This window comes from Podarcis muralis, chromosome 1, assembly GCF_964188315.1.
Source record: "Podarcis muralis chromosome 1, rPodMur119.hap1.1, whole genome shotgun sequence".
NCBI classification, from domain to species: Eukaryota; Metazoa; Chordata; class Lepidosauria; order Squamata; family Lacertidae; genus Podarcis; species Podarcis muralis.
Window position 1 is genome coordinate 96,084,547 of NC_135655.1, and position 22,224 is coordinate 96,106,770.

The 22,224-nt window shown below is 39.5% G+C and overlaps 1 protein-coding gene across 2 annotated transcripts; it reads left to right on the forward strand.

The window, feature by feature from the left end:
• Positions 1–284: 284 nt before the first annotated feature.
• On the forward strand, positions 285–21,294 carry ACMSD (aminocarboxymuconate semialdehyde decarboxylase). Of its 2 annotated transcripts, XM_028744751.2 has the most exons (10): positions 285–415; positions 4,252–4,296; positions 9,449–9,545; positions 10,040–10,089; positions 11,237–11,473; positions 12,703–12,796; positions 15,969–16,064; positions 16,494–16,666; positions 20,531–20,629; positions 21,120–21,294. In XM_028744751.2, exons 1-10 carry the CDS (start codon positions 359–361, stop codon positions 21,180–21,182), a joined length of 1,011 nt encoding a protein of 336 aa, XP_028600584.2. In that variant the 5' UTR covers positions 285–358; the 3' UTR covers positions 21,183–21,294. The 2 variants fall into 2 exon arrangements, with proteins under 2 accessions (XP_028600584.2, XP_077791788.1); XM_077935662.1 differs by lacking the exon at positions 15,969–16,064.
• Positions 21,295–22,224: the final 930 nt, after the last annotated feature.

Below are 22,224 nucleotides of genomic sequence, written 5' to 3' on the forward strand. Positions count from 1 at the left end.
ACAGTATGAAAACTGGATCACGTATAACGATCTTAATATCCCCACAGGCACAACTCAGCATGGATGCACAATATATGTAAAAGGCACCTGGAGGAGTCATTTCACTGTTGCACAACTCTTTCTGAACGCTATCCAGCTTCTACACTCTATTCATGTTGCATAGTTTTGACCAGCTCAGCTCTCCTGAAATACTGGCTATCTGATTGGTTACTGTAGCCTGATAGGTTAGTGGGAGGACTTGAACACCAATTTAAGTTAATGAAAAACTACTACTCCAAGGGCAGGCAGTACAAAAGCACAATTAAGTTTATCGGGTGCAAGCCTTTGTTGAAACTAATCTTCAGGTGAACCTACAGAAATGAAAATTGACATTCATAGTCACATTCTGCCTAAGGAGTGGCCTGATCTAAAACAGGTAATAGCTAGACTGGATATTTGGTACAAAAGCTCCAGGTACAAATATTGCTTCTGATTGCTATGAATGTTTTCAGCTGAGCTTTATCTCTCATACTTCTGGGCTTTGAGAACTCCCTTCTGGGTATATTTTTTTAGGCTGAACTCTTAAAGAAGAAGATGACTGATCTTAAGTTCCAAATGCTTCTGGCCCCCTAGCGTTTGCCAGAGGGCATTTTGACTATTCCATTAATTTGAATCCATTAAACAAAGGTGTTCTGATAGTTGCTTGGTAAAGCAGACAGGGTTCTCTGTGTGTTGTTGTTTAAAAAAAATACTGACAGGAAAATGTCCCTTTTCTTTTTCACCTTTTAATAAAAATATCAAGTTTTCAGCTGCATTGCTGTGAATCAAAACACAGTGGGTTTGGCTAGTGTTAAGTGAGGTTGTCCTCTCACCCCCCACCCACTTGTTTCAAGCCACATTTGCAGTGTTGCACTTTTGGAGAGGGGATGGGGATGTCTTCACACGCATGACCTTTTTGGTTTCCCCAGCCCTGGAAAAACAACAACCCAGAATTCTAATTACCGTATTTTTCGCTCTATAAGGCGCACCAGACCACAAGACGCACCTAGTTTTTGGAGGAGGAAAACAAGAAAAAAAATATATTCTGAATCTCAGAAGCCAGAACATCAAGAGGGATCGCTGCGCAGTGAAAGCAGCGATCCCTCTTGCTGTTCTGGCTTCTGGGATAGCTGCGCAGCCTGCATTCGCTCCATAAGACGCACACACATTTCCCCTTACTTTTTAGGAGGGAAAAAGTGAGTCTTATAGAGCAAAAAATACGGTAACTAAGTTGCCATCTGCACCTACATGATGGCTGTATCACAAACACAGACCCTGCTTAAGTATGAACTGAATGCAGCTTATGTTTTCTAGTCAGATTGAAGCTGGTTTGAAGGGGGGGGAATGCATCAAAGAAGAGTTTCTCAATAAACTACACGATCAGTACTGTGGCCAAAGTTATGTGTATGCAACTTGAAAAACTAGCAGTGGGAGCGCTCTGGATGCAGAGTAAGCTGTAATGTGAACATACCCCTTATCGGCATCTTTCTTCATTCACTGAAGGCACCATTGAGTTATTGGTATACGGTGCAATCCTAAGCATTTTTATTCAGAAGTGCTACCATTCAGTGGGACTTGTAAAGGTAAAGGGACCCCTGACCATTAGGTCCAGTCGTGGCCGACTCTGGGGTTGCGGCGCTCATCTCACTTTATTCGCTGAGGGAGCCGGCGTACAGCTTCCAGGTCATGTGGCCAGCATGGGACTCATAGGCTCAGTGGGACTTACTCCCTAGCAAATATATCTAGCATTGCAGCCAATGTATTTAAATGCATAGAGCTATTTAATTTATCAGAATAAATCAAATATCTTTATATTGGGTCATATCTAGTATTAGTCCTACTTGGAGTAAACCCATTGATATCACTGAAGTTAAAAAGCTAAGTCCATTAATGTCAATTGGTCTAATCACAGTATGACTTACACTGGATACCACTCAGCATTAGAAAAAACTAAAGTTTGAGAATTTGTGCTACTTGCACTGGATTATTAAACAAGCCAGTAGCATACACAATGCTGCAGGAAATGACACTTACCTGGGAGGGAGTAAACCTCACTGAACTCAACAAGACATACTTCTGAATGTCTTAGATGTATATAGCTGTGGTCCCCTATAAAATGCCCAGCCCACTAAGTTGGCTCAGAAGGATACTATGGTCAATGGCATTAAAAGCACCTGAGCGATCAAGGAAGAATAATAGAGATGTACTCCCCCTGTTCTTCTTCCAATCTATCAGTCAAACTATTTATTTCAAACTATCATTTGACTGTTTCTGGGGTCTATATCTGGTCTTTAGTTATTTTCAGCAAAACTCAGAAGTTCACATTAAAACAATATTTTAATTGGGCACACTATGAACTAAGAGTTGGGTAACTCTTTTTACTAACATACCAACCTTATTTTAAACTGGTGGTAATCAGTGCATGAGCACATCACTTACAAAAAGAACTTGATTCTGCAGAGGGGTGTTGTGGGGATACTCCATGCAAAATACAGTTTGACATCAATGGAAAACAAAAATTGCAGGTTTTGTGCCAGGTTATTCATGCAGATGCATTAAAGTTGCCTCTATGTGAACTAGTTATTGGCTATTTCAGAGTACCTTTTCAGTCTCTCATAATGAGACATTTCAAACCCAAGAATCTTTGAAATAAAAGAAAGCTGCCTTTCTTTCATCTGCAATCCCCAACCCCCGGATATTAGAAGAGTTTTAAGCCTCTCTGGGAGAATCAATGGACATTTCACTTGTGTATTTCAAGCTTTTCTCTGCTCTTTAAATATTAATAAAAGAAGGTGACCTTCACCCCTGCTTCTGAAGCATAGAGGCTGAAAGGGAGAATCAATATATGCCTACACTAATGATTAACTAATTACAGCTCAGCAGATTTTTTTAAAAAAATTTTTTATCACAAACCCAAGATTTTACTCCTGGTTTCATAATAAAGGCTTAGCATTAAATGCACAAATACTTGGAAATAAGCCCCACTGAACTCAGTGGAACACAATTCCAAGTATCCTGCATTGTGCTGTAAAAGTCCATTTTGGTGGAATGGGAAGTAGATATTTTCTTAAATCATAACAAAATTCATCCTGGTGGTAACCCAGTCCCATCTCATCTCCATTGCAGATATGGCACCACTATGGACATCATAGGACAAGCAGCTGTACAGTACTGTCCTGCACCATTCAGCTACAGGACAGCTAACATTCTGTGTGCTTTAAAAATGGAACTGCCCCAATAAGAAAGAAATCCAGGGTGGCATAGCGGTTAGAATGTTGGGCTACTAGTATTGAGAGACCAGGGTTCAAATCTCCACTCAGCCATGAAGCACTCTGTATAACCTTGGGCTAGTCACTGTCCTTTTGTCCAACCTACTTCACAGGATTGTTGTGAAGATAAAATGGGGATGGGGAGAACTATGTATGCCACCTTGAGGTCATGGGAGGAAAAGTGCAGATTTCCTGTCTTTTATGCCACCATGGGCTGCTTTTATCCAGAAATGAAAAGGCCCTCTGTCCTCTTGTGTCACCTTCTATACCAATAAAACAGGGTCAGTGGTTGTTGGTGCTTTTGACCCCAGCATTGGAGCAAAGCATTGCAGCTCTTGTGCTGGTCATTACTGCACTCATTGTGCTAGAACCTTAACAAGTTAATTGCAGTAGGTTCCATTAGAACACAGTCCTAACCATGTGTCGTCAAAAGGAAGTACTACTGAATCCAATAGAAGTGGACTTTAGTCCCAAGTAAATGGGGTTAGGATTGCAGCCCAAGTCACAATTGCAATGGGACCCAAGTGCAATTAAATTGCTTGGGTAGAACCCATAGATTATTGCTTTCAACATGTTTTATTGTTAATTATTTATTCTGCTGGAAGCTACCTTAAGCATTGGAAGACTAGTCCTAAGAGATCCAGTCCATCAGGTCTAGTCTAATGTTCAGCTAGTTCAGCACTCTATTTCTAATAGGGGCTGGCTGCCTCCTGGACTACATAAACAGAGCCTGAACACAACAGTTTTAAATGTGCAATCACTCTATTATTGACTTAACATTTGTTAAGTAGCTATAGATTCGAAACTGGGCTCCATAGCTAAGAGAAAATTTTGGAAACTCCCAAAATAGCCCTACATCCCTATGGTCACAATTTGGATCTAGTCAGAATAGTTCTTCACATGATATCCTTAACTCCTGTTTCCATAGCTATGGATTTAACCATATGTATACTTCTCCTCCTAGAGATATGGCTATGGTGGATGGATTCAGCTGGAGGAACACTGTGAGGTAAGCTGTGTTTCTGACCTATGTGACCCATGAATAAAAACTTATCTAGGAATATATATTAAAATTATGGAAAAATCTATATGAATAACCCTACTGAATTAGTCCAAAGATTCATCAAATTCAGCTTCAGATTTTTCACAGTGGCCAGCCATATGCTTCCGGGAAGCCCACAAGCAACACATGATGGCAACAGCCCTCTACTGCTGATGCCCTTTCCAGTTGAGGTATTGAAAAATGATACTGATTCAGAACTTAACTAATAGACTGATCCTCCATTATACTGACTACCCACCCTTTAAATCTAAACAAATATCCATCACCACATATTGTGACAATGAATCCTATGAATTAATTAGGTCCTGTATGGAGGTGTAGCTTCTTTTGGCTGTCCTTTTTAAAATATAAGTTTGAAAGCTCACTCTCACACACATAAGAACAAAAGAAGAGCCTGCTGAATCAGGCAATGACCCATCTAGCCCTGCACCTCACAGTGGCCACCCAGATGCCTGTGGGAAACCTTCAAGTAGGACCTGAACACAAAAGCACTTTTCAGTAAGTAGCCATTAATAGCCTAATCCTCCATGAATTTGTCTAATCCTCTTTTAAAGTCATCCAAATTGGTGGCCATCACTGCCTCCCGTGGAAGCAAGTTCCATAGTTTAACTATGAAGAGGTACTTTATTTTATCTGTCCTGAATCTTCTAACTCTATAATATTCTTTTTGAGGTAAGGCAGTAAGAACGGGGCACAGTGTTCCAAATGTGATTACAACATAGATTTGTATAATGGGATAACGATATCGGTGGTTTCCAAGCATGGAATTTGCCTTTTTCACAGCTGTTGCACACTGGGTCAATATCTTCATCAAGCCATCTACTATGACATCAATGCCTCGGTCATGGTCAGTGACCACCAGTTCACGAACACATGTTATCTTTCAAACTGTTTATATTGAGAAATATGTACAAATACCGTACACATTGACAAAACCAGGTGGTGTTATGGACACGAGCCATGTGGCACTTAGCAAACTGAATGGTGAAAATTGCAAGAATATGTTTGTCTACTTAATGTGCCTGAAAGACAGAAAATATACGTATATCTGAAGGGAAGGCACTTTGACCAACTAACTCTCTCATTCATAACATGTTACTGTGCCTTATTTTAATGGAAGTCATTACATGAGCAATGACACCTTTCTGTACATGCAAACCCTTTCCTATACCTGATTTGTTCCATTCACAAAATATTTAATAGAGGTCCAGGTCCTGAACTCAGTCCAACCCATTTTAAATTAAATGAATCTGGCCTCAAGCAAGCTCATTAGCTTATTTCTGCTTCCCAGGAGTAAGTAATTACTTCAAGGCCATTCCTACACTGCCTGTAAACTGAAGCCTGCGGAGAGAAAATTCTGATTAAATAATATGTACAGAGAGGGGAAATCCCACAGCTCTTAGCTAAAAAGCAAAGGACTAAGGAGCAGTTAAAAACTCGCATGGTTTTTAAATAACCCATGGTTATTTGGAGTTATTATATAGAGAAAAAGTGAAATTATGCCCTTTTCAGTTTGCCCCAAAAGTAACTGCGGAAAAAATAAGAACCATTGTATAGATCTGAACAAATACAATATCCCAAACTCTGAAAATCTCTTAAGAATTTTGCTTTCTTCACTTTTGCCCTCTGAATCTTTGTCTGAATCATTTTCTTCACGTCTCCATAACAACCACTGCCTAAAGCTCATTCCCTCTGAAAAGCAACTTTTAACAAGCTCAAGGATCACATCTCAAATTTGCCATCACCTCAGTAGAATGAAAAATTATTGTACATGACCTAAAAGCTGGCCTAGATTTATGCCTCTCTGGAAATCAGATACAGTTGTCTCATGATAATTTTGTAAGGTTAAACACCTGAAACAGCAACTTTATTTTTATTTTTTATTTTTTATCATTTATACCTAAGATGCAGTGACAGCAATTTAGTGATCTCCATAACAATCAAGTGTTAAAAGAATTTACTGGATGAAGAACGTACTGCTAATTAAAAATACCTTGTCTGTTAATCATAATACTCAGCATTCATGAGGTAGATGCTGGAGAGTGAAGGTACAGTGTTAGAAGATGGCTGCTCCACCACGATTTTACATGGAGGCTACATTTGCCCCACCCATCCCATAGTCCGAGAAAGGCTCTGGGGCTCACTCCTTGCATGAAGGTAGTGGTGCAAGGAATCACACCACTGCAGTGGCCAATGAGGTGAGGGTAGTGGCTGCCTTTATAGGGGAAGCACCACCCTCAGATGGCTTTGACAGCAACTCACCCTCTAACCCTGTAAGATAAAGGCATGTGGAGTTCTTGTCCGACCGTCCGCCCCCCCCCCCATTCCTGTGCAATTTCTATGCCTGCTAGTGTTTATGGTGGTGGACACTTTGCTGCAGATATTTTTACAGTCATTATTTTACACCAAACGCATGTCTCATCATGAATCTTCACTTCAGGGATATGAGGGCAAAGAGCTCTCACAACTGGTTTTGTGCACCCTAAACAAGCATACTGCTTTGGTACAGTGGAGGATGCTGTCCGCTCGCCAGTGCTGAAGTGATCAGCCACCGCTCTGCTTTACTTCTGTACATGGAAGAGAAGGCACCAACTTGCCTCATTTCTCAGGCAGCTGGCTCCTGTCACTTCAGAAGGTGAGGCAGCTTAGAGCAGGGCTTCCAAGACTCTCAATCCTTGGGAAGGTTTATATTTTAGGTTTTCAGTTTGATATATTACAGAGTTCCTTTTTTTTGGTTAAAGGTAATTTGCATTACTAGCTTTATTTATTTTTTTGGCTTGGTAAAGCCACCATAGGGTGCCTTGACCACATCATTTTTCATTCAGTAATTATTTCATTGGAATGCACTGTTATGTGGTGAGAGCTCAGGCTTAGCACATCAAGGGAAGCTTGTTTTCCCTTAGGTAGCAAATACCATCTCCCATCACACAACATTAAAATGAAAAAATAAAAACACACTTTGCTTCAGCTTTACTATATCATATATTATTTCCTCAAAATATTTTATGCAAAAAAACCAGGCATATATTGAGGTTCAGTTTCATCATCATCATCATCTGACTAAAATGGTATTTTCTTGTTTTTTGCTAGAATTTATGGAAGTCAATATCAATAGATGTTGGGAAACACTGTAATAGAACCCACTGTTTATGTTATAAAACAAAGATTTAGCATCAAGAAAGGAAGCCTTAGATTAACTTTATGAAGAGCTCAGTGTGGCAGTCATAGCTTGCAATGGAAAACTAATTTTCTCTGGATCCACATGTGTCGAATAATTAACTGCAAAGCCTCTGAGAATCAGCTCCAAATTAATTTTAACTACAGATCCAGCAAATAAATGCTTGTATTAAATATATCTGGGTCATGTGTGTTCATGCTGATGATAGAATGACTATGTGATTTAAGTCCACACCTTTTAATGAGGAAAGAGCTACCTCCGTCCATCTAATTGAACTAAGCAGATTTGTTTTCGTTCTGCATTGGGCTTGCTATAGTCTGCACATCACTAATGCAGATGGAGTGGGGGAGCCACTGTTTTTAATTAGGACATTGCTCATTGGAGATTCCATCTCATAGCATAACCCTTCAGGCCATTGGAAAGGCTATTACTTCTCTTGCTACAGTCGGCATTTATTTATGAGGGTTTAAAGGAGAACCCCTAGAGAAATTATAGTCTTTTTAGTATTGCTTCAGTACTGCAATGATTCCATATAACAATCTGCCAGCCAAAGAACCACACAACTTACTGTGCATACCAAAAAAATATTCCCACTGATCATAACAAAATGAATCCCCATCATCTATTTTTATACAACAAGATGCTTGATTCCACCAGGTCATTTCCATCTTCTCTAAACCGTTTGGTGCCTGTTATGTAAAAGTCAACAGAGGACTCATATATCCATACTCTGTAGGGATATATGCTTAAGTTCTTCCCTCCTGGCACTTTGGAAAATAAATTCTTGAAATATATTTGCCAGAGGAATCAGATGGCGGCACTGTAATTATAGCTTGTGATATTTGGAGCAATTTTCTTGAATTGTGACACAGCTGCCAAGTCATTCCAGGAGCCTGCCAAAATATAGTCACAATGAAATTTGGGGGGTGGGGGTAGAATTGAGGTTTTAAAATATTTATCAGTTGTTATGAATGATGTATGAGGCTAGTAACATATTCAAGGTTTAAAATGTCCTTGGTCTCATGGCTTTATTAAGAACTTGCAAGAAACCCACTGGGTCAAAACACAAAGTTGTGAAGGTACAGATTACTTTTTAGGCAGGCAGAATTGCTGTACTGTATTGCTTTCAACACCCGCTAAAACTTCTTTGTTTAAGGAAGCTTAACTGGACATGAATTTGTAATGTGTAATACATAATGTGTAATTATAATACAGATATTTGGTTTGAAACTGCTGTTTTTATTTACATTTTGATAAAAAAAATGTGTCAACTTGCTTTTAACATTTGATTTCATCTTTATTTTTAATGGAGTATTTTATATTTTTTATGTAAACCTCTTAGATGTTTTTGTTGATTAAGAGCTATGAAGTTTTTTTTAAATAAATAAATATATTTAGTCCAAGAATAGCCAAAATAGTATCGTCCATATGTTATGAACTACAATTTACAGACACATGGCTTTGCTATATCTTTTCTTAAAGATTTTTTACATTATAAACCGTTTTAAAATGTATTTTAATAGTATTTTTTATTAATAAATGAAGAGTTTAGGCTCCTTTGGGAAGGAGAGCAGGATATAAAATTAATAAATAAAAAACTTCTATCAGCCTCAACTTCAAGTGATGGGAGTTGTAGTCCAGCAACATCTGTAGGGTGTCAAATTGGCTACCCTGGATTTAGCTCACCCCCATGATCCATCACAATCATGGAACTTAAATACAGCATGGATTCCTGCCATATGGCCCCGGTTTTCTAGCATTACCTGTGTGTCACAGTAAATTGCTGTTATGTTAAAAAGATCAGGTCAGCAAAAGCCGTTGGGTACTAGATTAATAAATAACAGACAGGAAATATATCAAAATAGTCCTTTAAAAGTAAATATAACATTTACCTTAATAACTGTTCCCCATTTTTTACAGAGGGAAGCCAAAATGATGAAAGATGGGAAACTTTTCAGAGTTATCCAAGAGAACTGTTGGGATCCAGAGGTTCGGATTAAACAGATGAACCAATCAGGTACTATCAGTATGGATGTGTACTATGCAGACGTCCAGTATGGCAACAGTAGCTTTTAAAAGATGCTTTTGCAAAGCATTAACAATTGATTTTCAGGATATATATTGCATTTTTGTTGAGTAAGAAGAGCTAAAGCAGACTGCAAAATATATTACTACAGAAATGCACCGATAAATTTCCATCTACATTCAAACCTGGAAGCACCAAAGTAGCAACAGTTCAAGTGTTCCTCTTGAAGAGCCATTCACTTGTAGTGGGTTATTTTTCAAAAATATTCATTAATTGCCTCCCTCCAGGAAAACAGGTTCAAGTTTATTTCTAAAGTAGATGATTGCTATGTAGTGAAGAAAACAATCCCAAAACTGTTTCCCCCCCAGTAGTCCTAGAGAAGTCTCATTGCTCATAAACAAACTACTCTGGAATAGTTTGCTTATTTTTTTAAAAAATTATTTAATGGCATTTATAAAACAACTTTTACTAATTTTGTTCTATAGGAGTCACTGTCCAGGCCCTTTCTACAGTTCCTGTCATGTTTAGTTACTGGGTAAGTCAAGCCAAGGAAAAGAATTACAGCATTTTTGTATCGCAAAAATCAAGCAACCGTGAACTCCACATGCAAAAAGGAAGGCAGAAATCCTTCTGATTAATCAGATACTTTGCAATGACAGAAGGCTCAGGAGACTAAAGAATGTCAACAGATGTCATTGTACAGATGAGGTCTGATGGATTATAAATAATTGTGTATAAAGCTGTATATATTTGTCTTATTTCTCAGATATATTGATAATGGATGGAAGTTAATTATTAATAACATATCTGAATATTGATCGTTATAACAAAATTAGTTGCTTTACTCTAATACTAAAGCTTAACTTTCATTTTAAAATTGGCTTCTCCCAACCTACATGATTGTGAATAAATTCTTAGAGCCAGAGGGGCAATGTGTCCAGTGAGGGCTCAGAAACCAGAACTAGTCTGGATGAAGCTTCTAGGTGATAGAATAGAATTTAGCATTTGCCATTCAGGTTCCATTTTTGTTCTACTTGTGCAAAAGTGCTTTCAGAGGCATCAAAGAGCAACAGTAACAACGCAGGCATCTGCTCCAATTATGGTGGTGGCTAAAGAGCTTTTGTATTTGGCACTACATCTAGTGGAAAATCATATCCAGAGTTTCAGCCTATGACCTCCTGCACTGAAAAGGGGTGGGGCCCATCAAATATATATCTTGCTGCCCCAGCAGTACTTTAACTAATTAGCAGTGTCTGTGTGTATAAGGAGTTGAATTCCTGTATGTAGGGAAGCATCTCATTTTCTGGATGATTGCTGTGTGTTACACAACAGTAGCAGTTGCAAAGAATTTTGTAGTATCTGTGTGTTTTCCAGGTTGTACTTTGTGTGTATGGTGCATTAGGTTGTTTTCATGGATTGGTGCCTCAGCAAAGGAAAAGTAGACCATCTCTAGTGTTTGTGCTCCTTTTTTCTTCTTAATTGTCCTGCTAAGAGACCATAGGTTCCTAGCTAAGCTATCCTATTTAGTTGTTCTGTGAAGCAAAGGGACTTAATTCTAGAGTTCTGCATATGCACTGTTCTTTGAGACTCCACCTAAAGGTTATTTACACAACCCACTTTTGTTTCTCTCCCGATTTGAAAACCACATGTTAATTCCTTCTTCCTTTCATGATTCTTACCAGGCCAAACCACAGGATACTCTAGACCTGTGCCAATTTTTAAATAATGACTTAGCCACTACTGTGAAGAAGTTCCCAAAGAGGTTTATTGGCCTTGGCACCCTCCCCATGCAAGCTCCAGACCTGGCTGTGAAGGAATTGCATCGTTGTGTGAAAGAGCTTGGATTTCCTGGTGTGCAGATAGGATCTCATATCAACAACTGGAACCTGAATGCCCCAGAACTCTTTCCAGTCTATGCTGTGAGTAGACATTCCCTTGTTTATATTATTATTATTAGTAGTAGTAGTAGTAGTAGTAGTAAAATTTATTATTTATACCCCATCCATCCGGCTGGGTTTCCCCAGCCACCCTGGGCAGCTACCAACAGATTAAAAACAGAATAAAACATCAAACATTTAAAACTTCCCTAAAGGAGATGTGGAAGTCTAGATGAGCTGTAAACGACAGATATCATCTTTTCTTTCACCGAGGAAGAAGGGAAGCATGTAGGAATGGGATCTTAAATGAAGATAGTAGCAGTGTCTCACGTTTGTTGAAGCTTAGAGTGATTGGAGTTCTAAAAATGATAACCAGCACAGTGCTCTGAATTAAACATGGAAGGCAACAGGGACCCAGTGCAGATGCGGGTGGACCTGTGTATGTAGATGCTATGAACTTGGTAGTTCCTGTACATGTAAATGCTGTGTACCCTGACATACCAACTTAATCAGGAGACAGGTATGGAAGTCCATGCCATGATTCTGAATCATGAACAAGGGTTACTCCCATATAAAATTCTTAATGCTACTAATAATAACAATGAATCATTCATTTTGCACTTAAAATAATTGAAGTGCTTCACACAGAATTTTAAAAAGGGCCTGTACCTACCTAAAGGGTCACAATATAAATGAAGACAAGATGGAAATTAATAAGAAAAGGAGAAGGGATAGTACATGTATGTACATCTAAATGCTGCAAGTGGACTCAGGCACTGGCTGATGGAGATTCCAGCTGATTGGAGAAGCCCATTAACTGACTTATAGATCCTCCTAAGACTAGCAATTATTTGTTATATTTTTATCACAACCTTCCTCCAAGGAGCTCAGGAAACAGTATATCTCTTTCTACCCCACCCCAGCACCATTTCATATCTTCACAACAACCCTGTGAGGTAGGTTGGGCTGAAACATGACTGTGCTTTCTGTCCTCAGTCCACGGAAGCATGAGTGAGGAATTTCATGTGAGCAGCTGAGACTGAATTCTTTAGTTGAGATTCCTGCATTGCAGAGGGTTTGACTTGATGACCATAGGATCTCTTCCATTTTTACAATTATAAGATTCTATGATTATTGCTCTTAGATGTTTTACTCTTGTGTTATAAAAATACCAGACTCTTACGTTTAAACATTGGCAATTGTATTACTTGAAATGTCATGTTTTTGGTCGACTTTTTAATAAACTCTTCCCTACTGCCTCTAATTTTAAGGCTGCTGAACAATTAAACTGCTGCCTCTTTGTGCATCCCTGGGACATGCAGACAGATGGAAGGATGTCTAAATACTGGCTTCCCTGGCTTGTAGGTCAGTAGCACTTACAATTCTTAAAAGACATTCATTCATTTTGTTTGTGAGTAACAGCAATGAGCCAATTTGGCATAGGAGTCAGGGTGTCAGACCCAAGTTCAAATTCTCACTTAATCTGAAACTCCCTGCGTGGCATTTGGCTATTCACCATCTCTCAGCCCAACCTATCTCACAGGGGTTTTTTATAGGGATAAAATGGAGATGGGGAAAAGTGGGCTATAAATGAAAATATGCAGGAGACACAGCTGAAAATGTACAAGGAAGATTTGCACAACTTTTCTTACAGTTCCTTAAATTCATTCACATCCATGAAGTTTGCATCAAGGGGCTTTAATCAGGATGCCGTTGATTGTTCTAAGTTCCCTAATACAGCAGTCCTCTTAAAATGGCTTTAACTATCACCCTGAGAAGTACTGAAATGGGGATGTATAAATTTCCACATATGTAATGCCTTGCTGCCACATGCCTCTGGGTGGTGGCAAATTGTGGCAATTTACACCCCCACACCCACCATTATGAGATAACTGAAGCATAGATTGTGCATTATCCTTGAATAAGCATGTTACCACCTTGGATGCTACTTGGAAGCATGAAATGAAGGTGCATAAATCACTTTTGCTTTCCTTTTTCCCCATCAGAAGTCACAAAAGACATTGCAGATAGGAATAAGCTGCTTGTAATTAACACATGATAGAAAATTGTTAGCTTTGTCAGATCTCAAGATTCAATCTCAATAGCACTGTGATCTCAAACTCCCCCCCCCCTTTACTCCACATGGGTCTTCAACATTTTTTTCTATTTAAGCCCACATGGAGCCAAATGTCTCCTGGCACACCTTAGGATACTCCTAATGTTCTGAATGTCTTTACAGAAGCAGAAGCACATCTGCTTCTCCTATAGCTCTTTGTTTATACTACATTGTTCATTCTCCCTCAAATGAAAATGAAATTTCTTTTCAAGAATAAAAGTAGCGATGAGAAGATCAGCTATTTTTAAACTGAATTGTCATCTTTCTTTCTTCCGTGGGGAGTATTTGCAACCAGCCAGTCACTGATATGATAATCTGTACTTCCTGTGGGTGAAGGTAGTCAATACAGGGCTTGATTCCAACTTCCAGGGCCAGTGATTTGCTGGAAAAAGAATATCACAGGCAGAAAATGAAGGGAGGTAGAAAGGGGAATGAGTGAGAGTTGAGAGAGCAGTTGCTGAGCCACCTGTGGCCTGGCCTGCCTGCTCGATTGCTTGAGAAATTTTAAAAAAGCATATTGTCCATTCACTCTTCCTTATGGGCAACCTTATTCCCATTAATTGGAAGAGAGACATATATATATGGCACAGCACTCCGGCCATTAGGGAAGATTCAGGGAAGGAAAGATCCTTGGTTGTAACCACTGAAGATGGAAGCAGAGGACTATAACCCCAGGTACCAAGGTTCCCTAAAGGTGCTGATAAAACTTCTTCTCTCAAGCCAGTTGGGAATTATTTCCACTTTTTACAAATGAAAAAAGATCTGTATTGTTACTCTTGAGGATATGGCAATGTGTATGTAAACAGGCTAAGTGCTGTACTTGTAACAAAACCTTATCAGGAAAATGTTGCTACCTTTTAACTTGCTTGATTATTACTGGCACTGAGCAGTGCACCATAGCTGCACCTATTAATTTGTTTTTATTTTAAGTACCTAGCGGTGAAATATCAGCATTGCACAGTATTACAACATCAACCCAAGTTGAGAGAGATGAATAGGCAAGGGGAGGGGAGGAAGTCAATGAAGCATGCAGATTTCTGTTCCCCATATAGATTTTTTTAAAAATTGAATTTATATACCACCCTTCACCTGAGGATCACAGAGTGGTTTACAGTATAAAAACAGAAAAATGCATACATATGTTGTGTAAACTCATCATATGCATCCATACAACAATGTATTATCTAATTATCTCAAGGGGCAACAAAGCACCATTCCTCTGTATAGTAGCAGCTCTACATGGTCACCACAATCATTAGAACGACTCACACCTTCCCCAACCTAGTGCCCTCCAGATATTTTTGAACTACAACTCCCATCATCTCTATGCTGAGTGGGGCTCATGAGAGTTGGGAATCCAATATCTGAAGAACAGAAAGGAAATACTGGAGTAGACTTTCATATGGGAAGGTTCCGCATCTGTCACACTGCACATTCTTGGAAGTGACTTGCTCTGGTGCAGAGAGACTCCATGCAATGTGGGTTCATTATCAATGTGATAGGGGATCCAATCAAATTACAGCTGTCATGTTGTTTCCAACTAAGTTTTAGTCAGAGTAGACTCACTGGGTGGGATTCAGCTAATGAGGCCCATCAGCATAAGCCCTTTGTAAGAACTTCCACTTGCACAATTGGGTTCCTCCCTTTTCCTCCCCAATGTCCCCTGAAATTGGCTTGGGGTGTGTGTTGGAGAACCCTTAGAACAGCAGGTGAGGAGAGAAGAGAAGAGGAGAGAAGAAGGGGATTGCTCCATCTGGCAAGCCAAATGCTGATTGAACAATAAGAAGAGCATGGTGTTGAATTCCTCCTTTGAACTTAAATTAGTCACGCCCATCAATTTCAATAGATCTACTTTGAGTGTGACTAACATACTTAGACAAGTATTCCCCTGAACTGTAACTTTCTGATCTAATTGTTTTAATTGCCCTTTAAACTTTTTTAATTGTTGTGCTTTTAGCAGGCTTTTTATTGTGTATTTAACTACAGTACGTGTGACAATTTTATAATGGATGTAATACTTATCAATCACTTGATAAGGCATGTAATCTGTATATAAATTAAAAGAAACAACAATAACAATGTAGGGGTGTCTTGTGGCCCCTAATCTGTGTTTCTGATTCACATCTCTCAGGAACATCTATGTGACATGACACCATCACACTCATTTTCCTGGCAAGTAGCTGCTAATAAAGTGGAAAGGGAGCAAGGAAACTCTTTGTGTGATCATGTTATAGCATATGTCATCTTTTCTTAGGTGTTACTGGTAAAATATGAATCAGGGACCTGGTAAAGTCAAGTTGGAGTATCAGTTCTTCAACTATACACAGTGGATTTCACAATAATTGTGATAATTTTTTTTTTACAAAACTATTATGCATAGAAGTACTGTAGAAATAATTAATAACTCTTTCTTGCTATTAGGAATGCCCTCGGAAACAACCATCGCTATTTGCTCCATGATTATGGGAGGGGTATTTGAATTGTTTCCTAAGCTAAGAGTTTGCTTTGCCCATGGAGGTAAGTATCTGAGAGCAGGAAGGCTGGAGGACACACAGAAATCATCAGTATACAACTCTTTGCCCCAACACACACTAGTCATGGGGTGGTAATTCAACACTAGCCCTACTCAGTCAGCCCATTTAAGCTATTGGGCATTACACACTTAGGTTCATTCAGCTGGGGATGGCTAAGGCATGGTAGAGGCAAGGGCAGCACTCCAGGTACAGAGCCAGATTAGATCTTTCAAGGTCAATATCAGGAAATAGCTGTTAGGAATGTGGATGGGGAGGCAGGGATCACTGCATGTGCATTCCATATGCAGAAAGTCCCAGATTCAATGCCCAACTTGAATATATCAGCAATGTCTATATCATTTCACAGTGTTTAATGGTACTCCTAGATATATTCATTCAGGCAAAGTAATTTACAACACATCTTTCTTTTTAGGTGGCTCTTTCCCTTATACAGTGGGGCGCATTTCCCATGGATTCAACGTGCGGCCTGACTTGTGTGCAGTAGATAATAACATTGATCCAAAGAAATACCTTGGTTCATTCTACACAGATTCACTTGTTCATGATGAATATGCACTGAAGATGCTAACAGATGTAATAGGAAAGGTGAGTGAGATGGTATTTAGCCCAAAGACTACAAGTAAGCTCTCTCTCCTGAGTCTTTCGCACTCCTATTGGTGCAAATGGGAATTTCCTTCTTAATGCAAATGACGGGGTGGGGGGCAAAGGATTAAAGCCTCTCTTTCTCCATCATACATCAGATGAGAAGACAAATACTTGCCATGACATGGAAGCAAAGGGATGGTGCCACCTTTCCTAGGTGCTAAAGCATCCCTTCTCTCTTGCCTTCCTTTCTCCTGAGTGGTAAGTGGAAAGGAAGAGACAGAAGCCAGGGCATGCCTCTACCCTTTGGCACACCCTTAGATTGTCTCTTCCTTTGCCCAGGGAATAGGAGAAGAATAAGCAGCAAAAAGACTGGTGAGACAGGGGTTACCCGGGAACAAATAAAAACTCATCTTCTTGGTATACTTGAAATGATTACGTATTGCCCATCTTCCTCCAGGGACAGTAATAAATATCTGAGAAGGGTCAAATAGAGACACAAATAATGAAGGAAGTACAGTCACCGTCTCTGTAACATGCCCCAGTCTTTTAACTCCTCCACTTTCCAGGTTGGAAGGTGGATTAGAAGGAAGATTCAGCATTAGGACATGCTAGAGAGAAAATGGTGGCATTTTGCTGGTGCTTTTCAAGGTTGCCCTTCCTATTCTCTTCCCTAATTCAGAGATCACAAAGATGAGAAGTGATACTTGAACATGCCAGCAGTCCACTTGAACTAGATCCTGGCCTTTTGACCTGTTCTGTCCTTATTCACCAATAAAAACCTAGTTGTTGATACTTTATAAATGCATTTGATTGATCCAGTTCCTCCTTTTTTACTTGCTGAGTATTTTACCAGCAAACAATGCTAAAAATAAAACACATCAACAATGATATTAACAAAAGCTGATACAACATGGATTAAGCTAGCTCTTTAACTGTGGCTAATTATTGCTTAAGCGCTAGGCTCTTTGGAGATTTGACACTGTCTGACTTTTATACAGTCAGGTAGGAGATGCTGAGGCACCACTAATCACACTCCAACAAATTGTATCTGAATTGTTTTAATTTTGAAGGTTATTGTAATATTCAAGAGCTTTGTGAGACTTTTCCCCAGTGGAATCAATGCAACTTTCAGAAAATCTCCAGACGCCGTGGACTGTCTTGTAAAATTTTCCACATTTACTTCTATCTCTCATTGATGAATTTATACAGCTAGCTGGAATGAAATTAGATACCTTCAACATTCAGTATCTGAGCACACAATCAAAACTTATGCAGGCCATTGCAAAGAAAGAAATCATCAGCTGTCCTGAGCATACCCAGCCCAAAGAGGACAAATGGCCGGGAGTTTAATTCTTTACTGACAAAGCATGAACTTCTAGTAGCTCCACTGGTGCACCAAATATGCATATACACACTTCTGGTGGCTAAGCAGCTGGAGCCCCTCCCTGAGCTTATGCTCCAGACTGGACTGATGGAGTCGTGGGTGGCCAGCCCTCAACCCCAAACTTAAGTGCCCTCCTCCAACAGCACAAGGGCAAAAAACCTGTGACTCCTTCAACACAGGAGTTGTCACTGTGCCTGTCTCCTCAAGCCCCTCCTGGTCCTGGGAGACAGCAGGGGAGGGGACAGAAGGGATTCTGATAGCTCCCTCCCTTCAAGCACCATTTCTCCCTCAACTTCTGGTACATTCTGTTCTTCCTCCCTTGCTCCTGTCTCATGGGAGGCACAAAACTCATATATCACTTCCCATTTCCTTTGGCTCCGCCATCTCTTCCACCCATGCCTGTATCTGCAACCCTCCTGCCAACCCAGCAGTTTGAAAGCATGCCAGTGCAAGTAGGTAAATAGGTGCCTATGCAACCGTAGGGTGGTGTCCAGGAAGTCCACATTGACCTATCAGCTCAAGCAGAGGGCCTGGTAAGATATGGCAGGGCAGCACCATTATGTATAAAGCAGGGCCAAGTGAAGGTAATGTTTTACATCAAAAATAGTGCACAGCTAAGGGGAAACGAATTCCCTCCAGTCAGTTTGTGTAGACACCCATGTCACTTTTATCCAGGTATGAGGACTGGCACCTCATTTGTAACCCTCACCCCACAAAAAGGCACTGATTACCAGCATGCATTTTGGCCCCATGCTGGATATGTTATCAGACTATGAGAAAAGTGGCTGTGTAACAGACTGTGGAGACCCAAGTTACACATTCTCTTCCTTTGACCCAACGGGGTATAATTTGTTTCTCTATTGACCTTCACTGAACTCTTTCAGCAACCATGTAAGGCAATGACTTTTGAAAGTAACAATATTTTCCAGCACCCTGTTTGCTCTGATATCTATTTCTAGAACATCAGCAGACTCAGCTGGTGGATTTGTTATTCTGAGCATTAATGTATACGTTATGATATATGTTACCATAAAACACAGTTCCAAGCTTAGAATCATAAGAGAAAGAGCATCTAAAGTCCCTAAGGGCATGTACTTTACATATACTTTACATAACAGACTTTTTTACTTTATACTGTACATGGTTGAGGAGTCACATGGCTGTATATAGTAGACACATGTAAGAGAGATCTTGGCCAATCACAGATTTCCAGAACCTTTGCGCCCAATATTTCCTTTGTCATCTATGGCATACATCTCTTCCTTCGTGCTTTACAGTAGCTTCCAAAAGACACAAGGCAGATTGCAGTGGGCCTGTGCTTTGACATAACTGTGTTAAGATTGAAGTGTTTCTTTCAGAAACCCCATGGTGACACCTGCTGGAGACATTTGGCAGAGGGGGAAATATTTTTGTACACAGCCTCCAGAATTTCCTTCAGAATCAATGTTTTGGGCATTTGTTCTGATATCAGTGACTGTGTTGTTTGATTGTTTTTTTTCTAAGATGTGTTTATAACATATGTCTGTCTTCTTTTCTCCAAGGAACTCAAAATGGCATAAATAAGAAAATCTCATTTTATTAACCCTGTGAGGCAGGTTAGGCTCAGTGGCAGTACTTGGAGCACCACAGAGACAACTGAACACTGAGTAAATGTGATATCTAAAAGAAGCAGGGTTTGTTTTATTTAAGTGTCAGTTTGTATTCATTTCTCAGTAAGAAGGAAACAAATGGCTATGGCATGGTGGATCACTCCATACACCTTCCTCTTTTGTCATAACTTTACTTTTCCCTCCCTCTACTTTAACACAGGACATAATTTATGAATGATCCAAAATGATCACAATACCTCAGAACCTCCAGCTTTCTCTACCCATAACAATGGAAGCAATTTGCACAGGAAGAACAGCCTTTCTATGGAGAAGGAAGGAAAGGGGTTGCCTTCTTTAAATACCAAATCTTGCTTTCTTCCTCATTAATCATCCATTCAGTAACAGCATATGTTAAAGCAATCACATATACTATATCCACTTACTCGGGAGTGCACCTCATTGCACTATTTCTCCTACAACAAAAACACTTACCCTCTGAGGTAAATAGTACAATCTTGTACAATTCTCAACTTCCTGGCGTCTTTTACCCAGTATATAATCTCTTTTACTGGCCAGCAATTTGCACACACAGAAAAACCAAAGAGTTTTAGGATATAATAATCAAAGTGCGCCTCACTTATATATAGAAAAAATAATAATGCTCCCCATAGGACACTCTTAAGTTGGAAAATGTGCACCTATTAAATCAAGGACAAATAACTTTTGGCGCCCAAGTCATTGTTGGATTCCAACTCCTGTCAGCTCCATCTAGCATGATCAGTGGTCACAGGTGGTGGAAGCTGAAGTCTAACAATGCCTGGAGAACTACAGGTTTTCCTTCCCTGAATTAGCTGCTAATAATGCTATCCACCTGCTTATTTCTGTTTTCAGGACAAAGTGATGCTGGGAACAGATTATCCATTTCCACTGGGAGAACATGAACCTGGAAAACTTATTGAATCCATGGAGGAGTTTGATGATGAACTAAAGGTATTATTACATTTTTAAAAAAATCTTTCCATCAGTCCCAGCCATCACAACTTCACTGGCTGGGACTGATGGGAATTGTAGTCCAAATCAGAGCAGGGTTTGTAGTTCAAGAGGGAAAGAGTTGCTTACCTTGTGCCCAGCAGGATTAACAGATTTCTAAGTCTTCTGGCATGAAGGGCGAAATCCCTTTCACTGCTTATGGGAGTTTGCAAAGCCCAGTGAAAAATGAGGAGCTGATCCCTTTCTTGAGTCCTCTGCATATGCTGAGAGATTCCTGAGAAGAGACAACCACCAATAATGGTTGGCTACTACTGTCCCTGGCTGTTTATTATATTTCATAATTCAAATTCATTTTTATACAAGAAGCCACTGGACATTTGTTTGGAAAGAATCCTGGTGCAGATATATTAATTTCTTTTCAAGCCATTACTGTATTTGTATCCAAAACATTTGTTAAGACTCTCAAAAGCCTCCTTACTTTTTGTTGCAGGATAAGCTCAAGTTTGGCAATGCTCTTGCATTCTTGAATCTTGACAGAAAGCAGTTTGAATAACCTCAGAACTATAAACATTTATCGCAATGTTGGGTCTTTATGTATAATTATGTATCTACATCCTTATGTGTATGCATCCCCATGAAAATTTCAAATAAAAGTATGTATAATATTTATGGTTTACATCTGGAAGCTTCATGCACCTTCATGCAAGCTGTATGCATTCTCAGCCTTTCAACTGTGTAGATCTGGCAGATTCCCTTGTTATCTACATAATCAATTGTTTGTTATAGTTTTTGATGTTTTGGGGACTTTCTATAGCAGCATTCAAAATGGCCAGATCTGAATTTCAGGAAACATCTCCTCACATGGAACTGCAGTACAACAATTGTGGCTCTTGAGCTGTGCTTAACAGAGCACAGTTCATGTAGGAATGCTCATGAAAGTACAAGGTGCTGGATGTATTTATAGTAACAGAAGTCTCCCTACTTGACCTCACTTGGGAGCTGAAGTGGAGAAATGCATTCAGCTAAGCTCCTCAGCAAAGATATAGTATAGAAAGGACCACATTTGAAGAATTATTAAACATTCTCCTTCAACTATATGAAGAAAGGCTACATTTGTTCTATTCATATGCAGCAGAATAGAGTATCTTTGGCTCTTTTTTCACACATGGAAGAGGGGGAAATTCTTTATTTGAAACCTATCAGTATATTTGCATGTAGGTCTATTGTTTCATAGTAGTGCATTCATTAAATGCCTTCTAACTTGTTCCATGAACCCCTTTGCTCTTAAGCACTTATTTTACATACTGTTCTGTAGGTGATCCTATTAACATGAAGGTGACCACCTTTTGAATGGGGCAATCATATGCAATTAAATGTAAAAAGAACAATCAGGACAATTCTATGTAAAGCCTAATATAAAGCAGCCATTCACAGCAGCGAATAATGCAATCATCCTGACAACACAATCATCCTGAGAATACAATCATCCTGGCATTGCTAAGTTAATTAACACCTTTGGTGCCACAGAAGGCCACTATCTTGAGTCATGGCTAAAACACAAAAAAATCTAATTTGCTTTGGTAAGTTCAAGTCAG

Excerpts from the sequence above, each read along its gene's own strand:
- ACMSD (XM_028744751.2), top strand. The coding sequence starts at position 359 with ATGAAAATTGACATTCATAGTCACATTCTGCCTAAGGAGTGGCCTGAT. Across the intron at positions 12,797-15,968 it reads CTGGCTTCCCTGGCTTGTAG|GAATGCCCTCGGAAACAACC; the intron begins GTCAGTAGCACT and ends TCTTGCTATTAG. Across the intron at positions 16,667-20,530 it reads TAACAGATGTAATAGGAAAG|GACAAAGTGATGCTGGGAAC; the intron begins GTGAGTGAGATG and ends TTCTGTTTTCAG.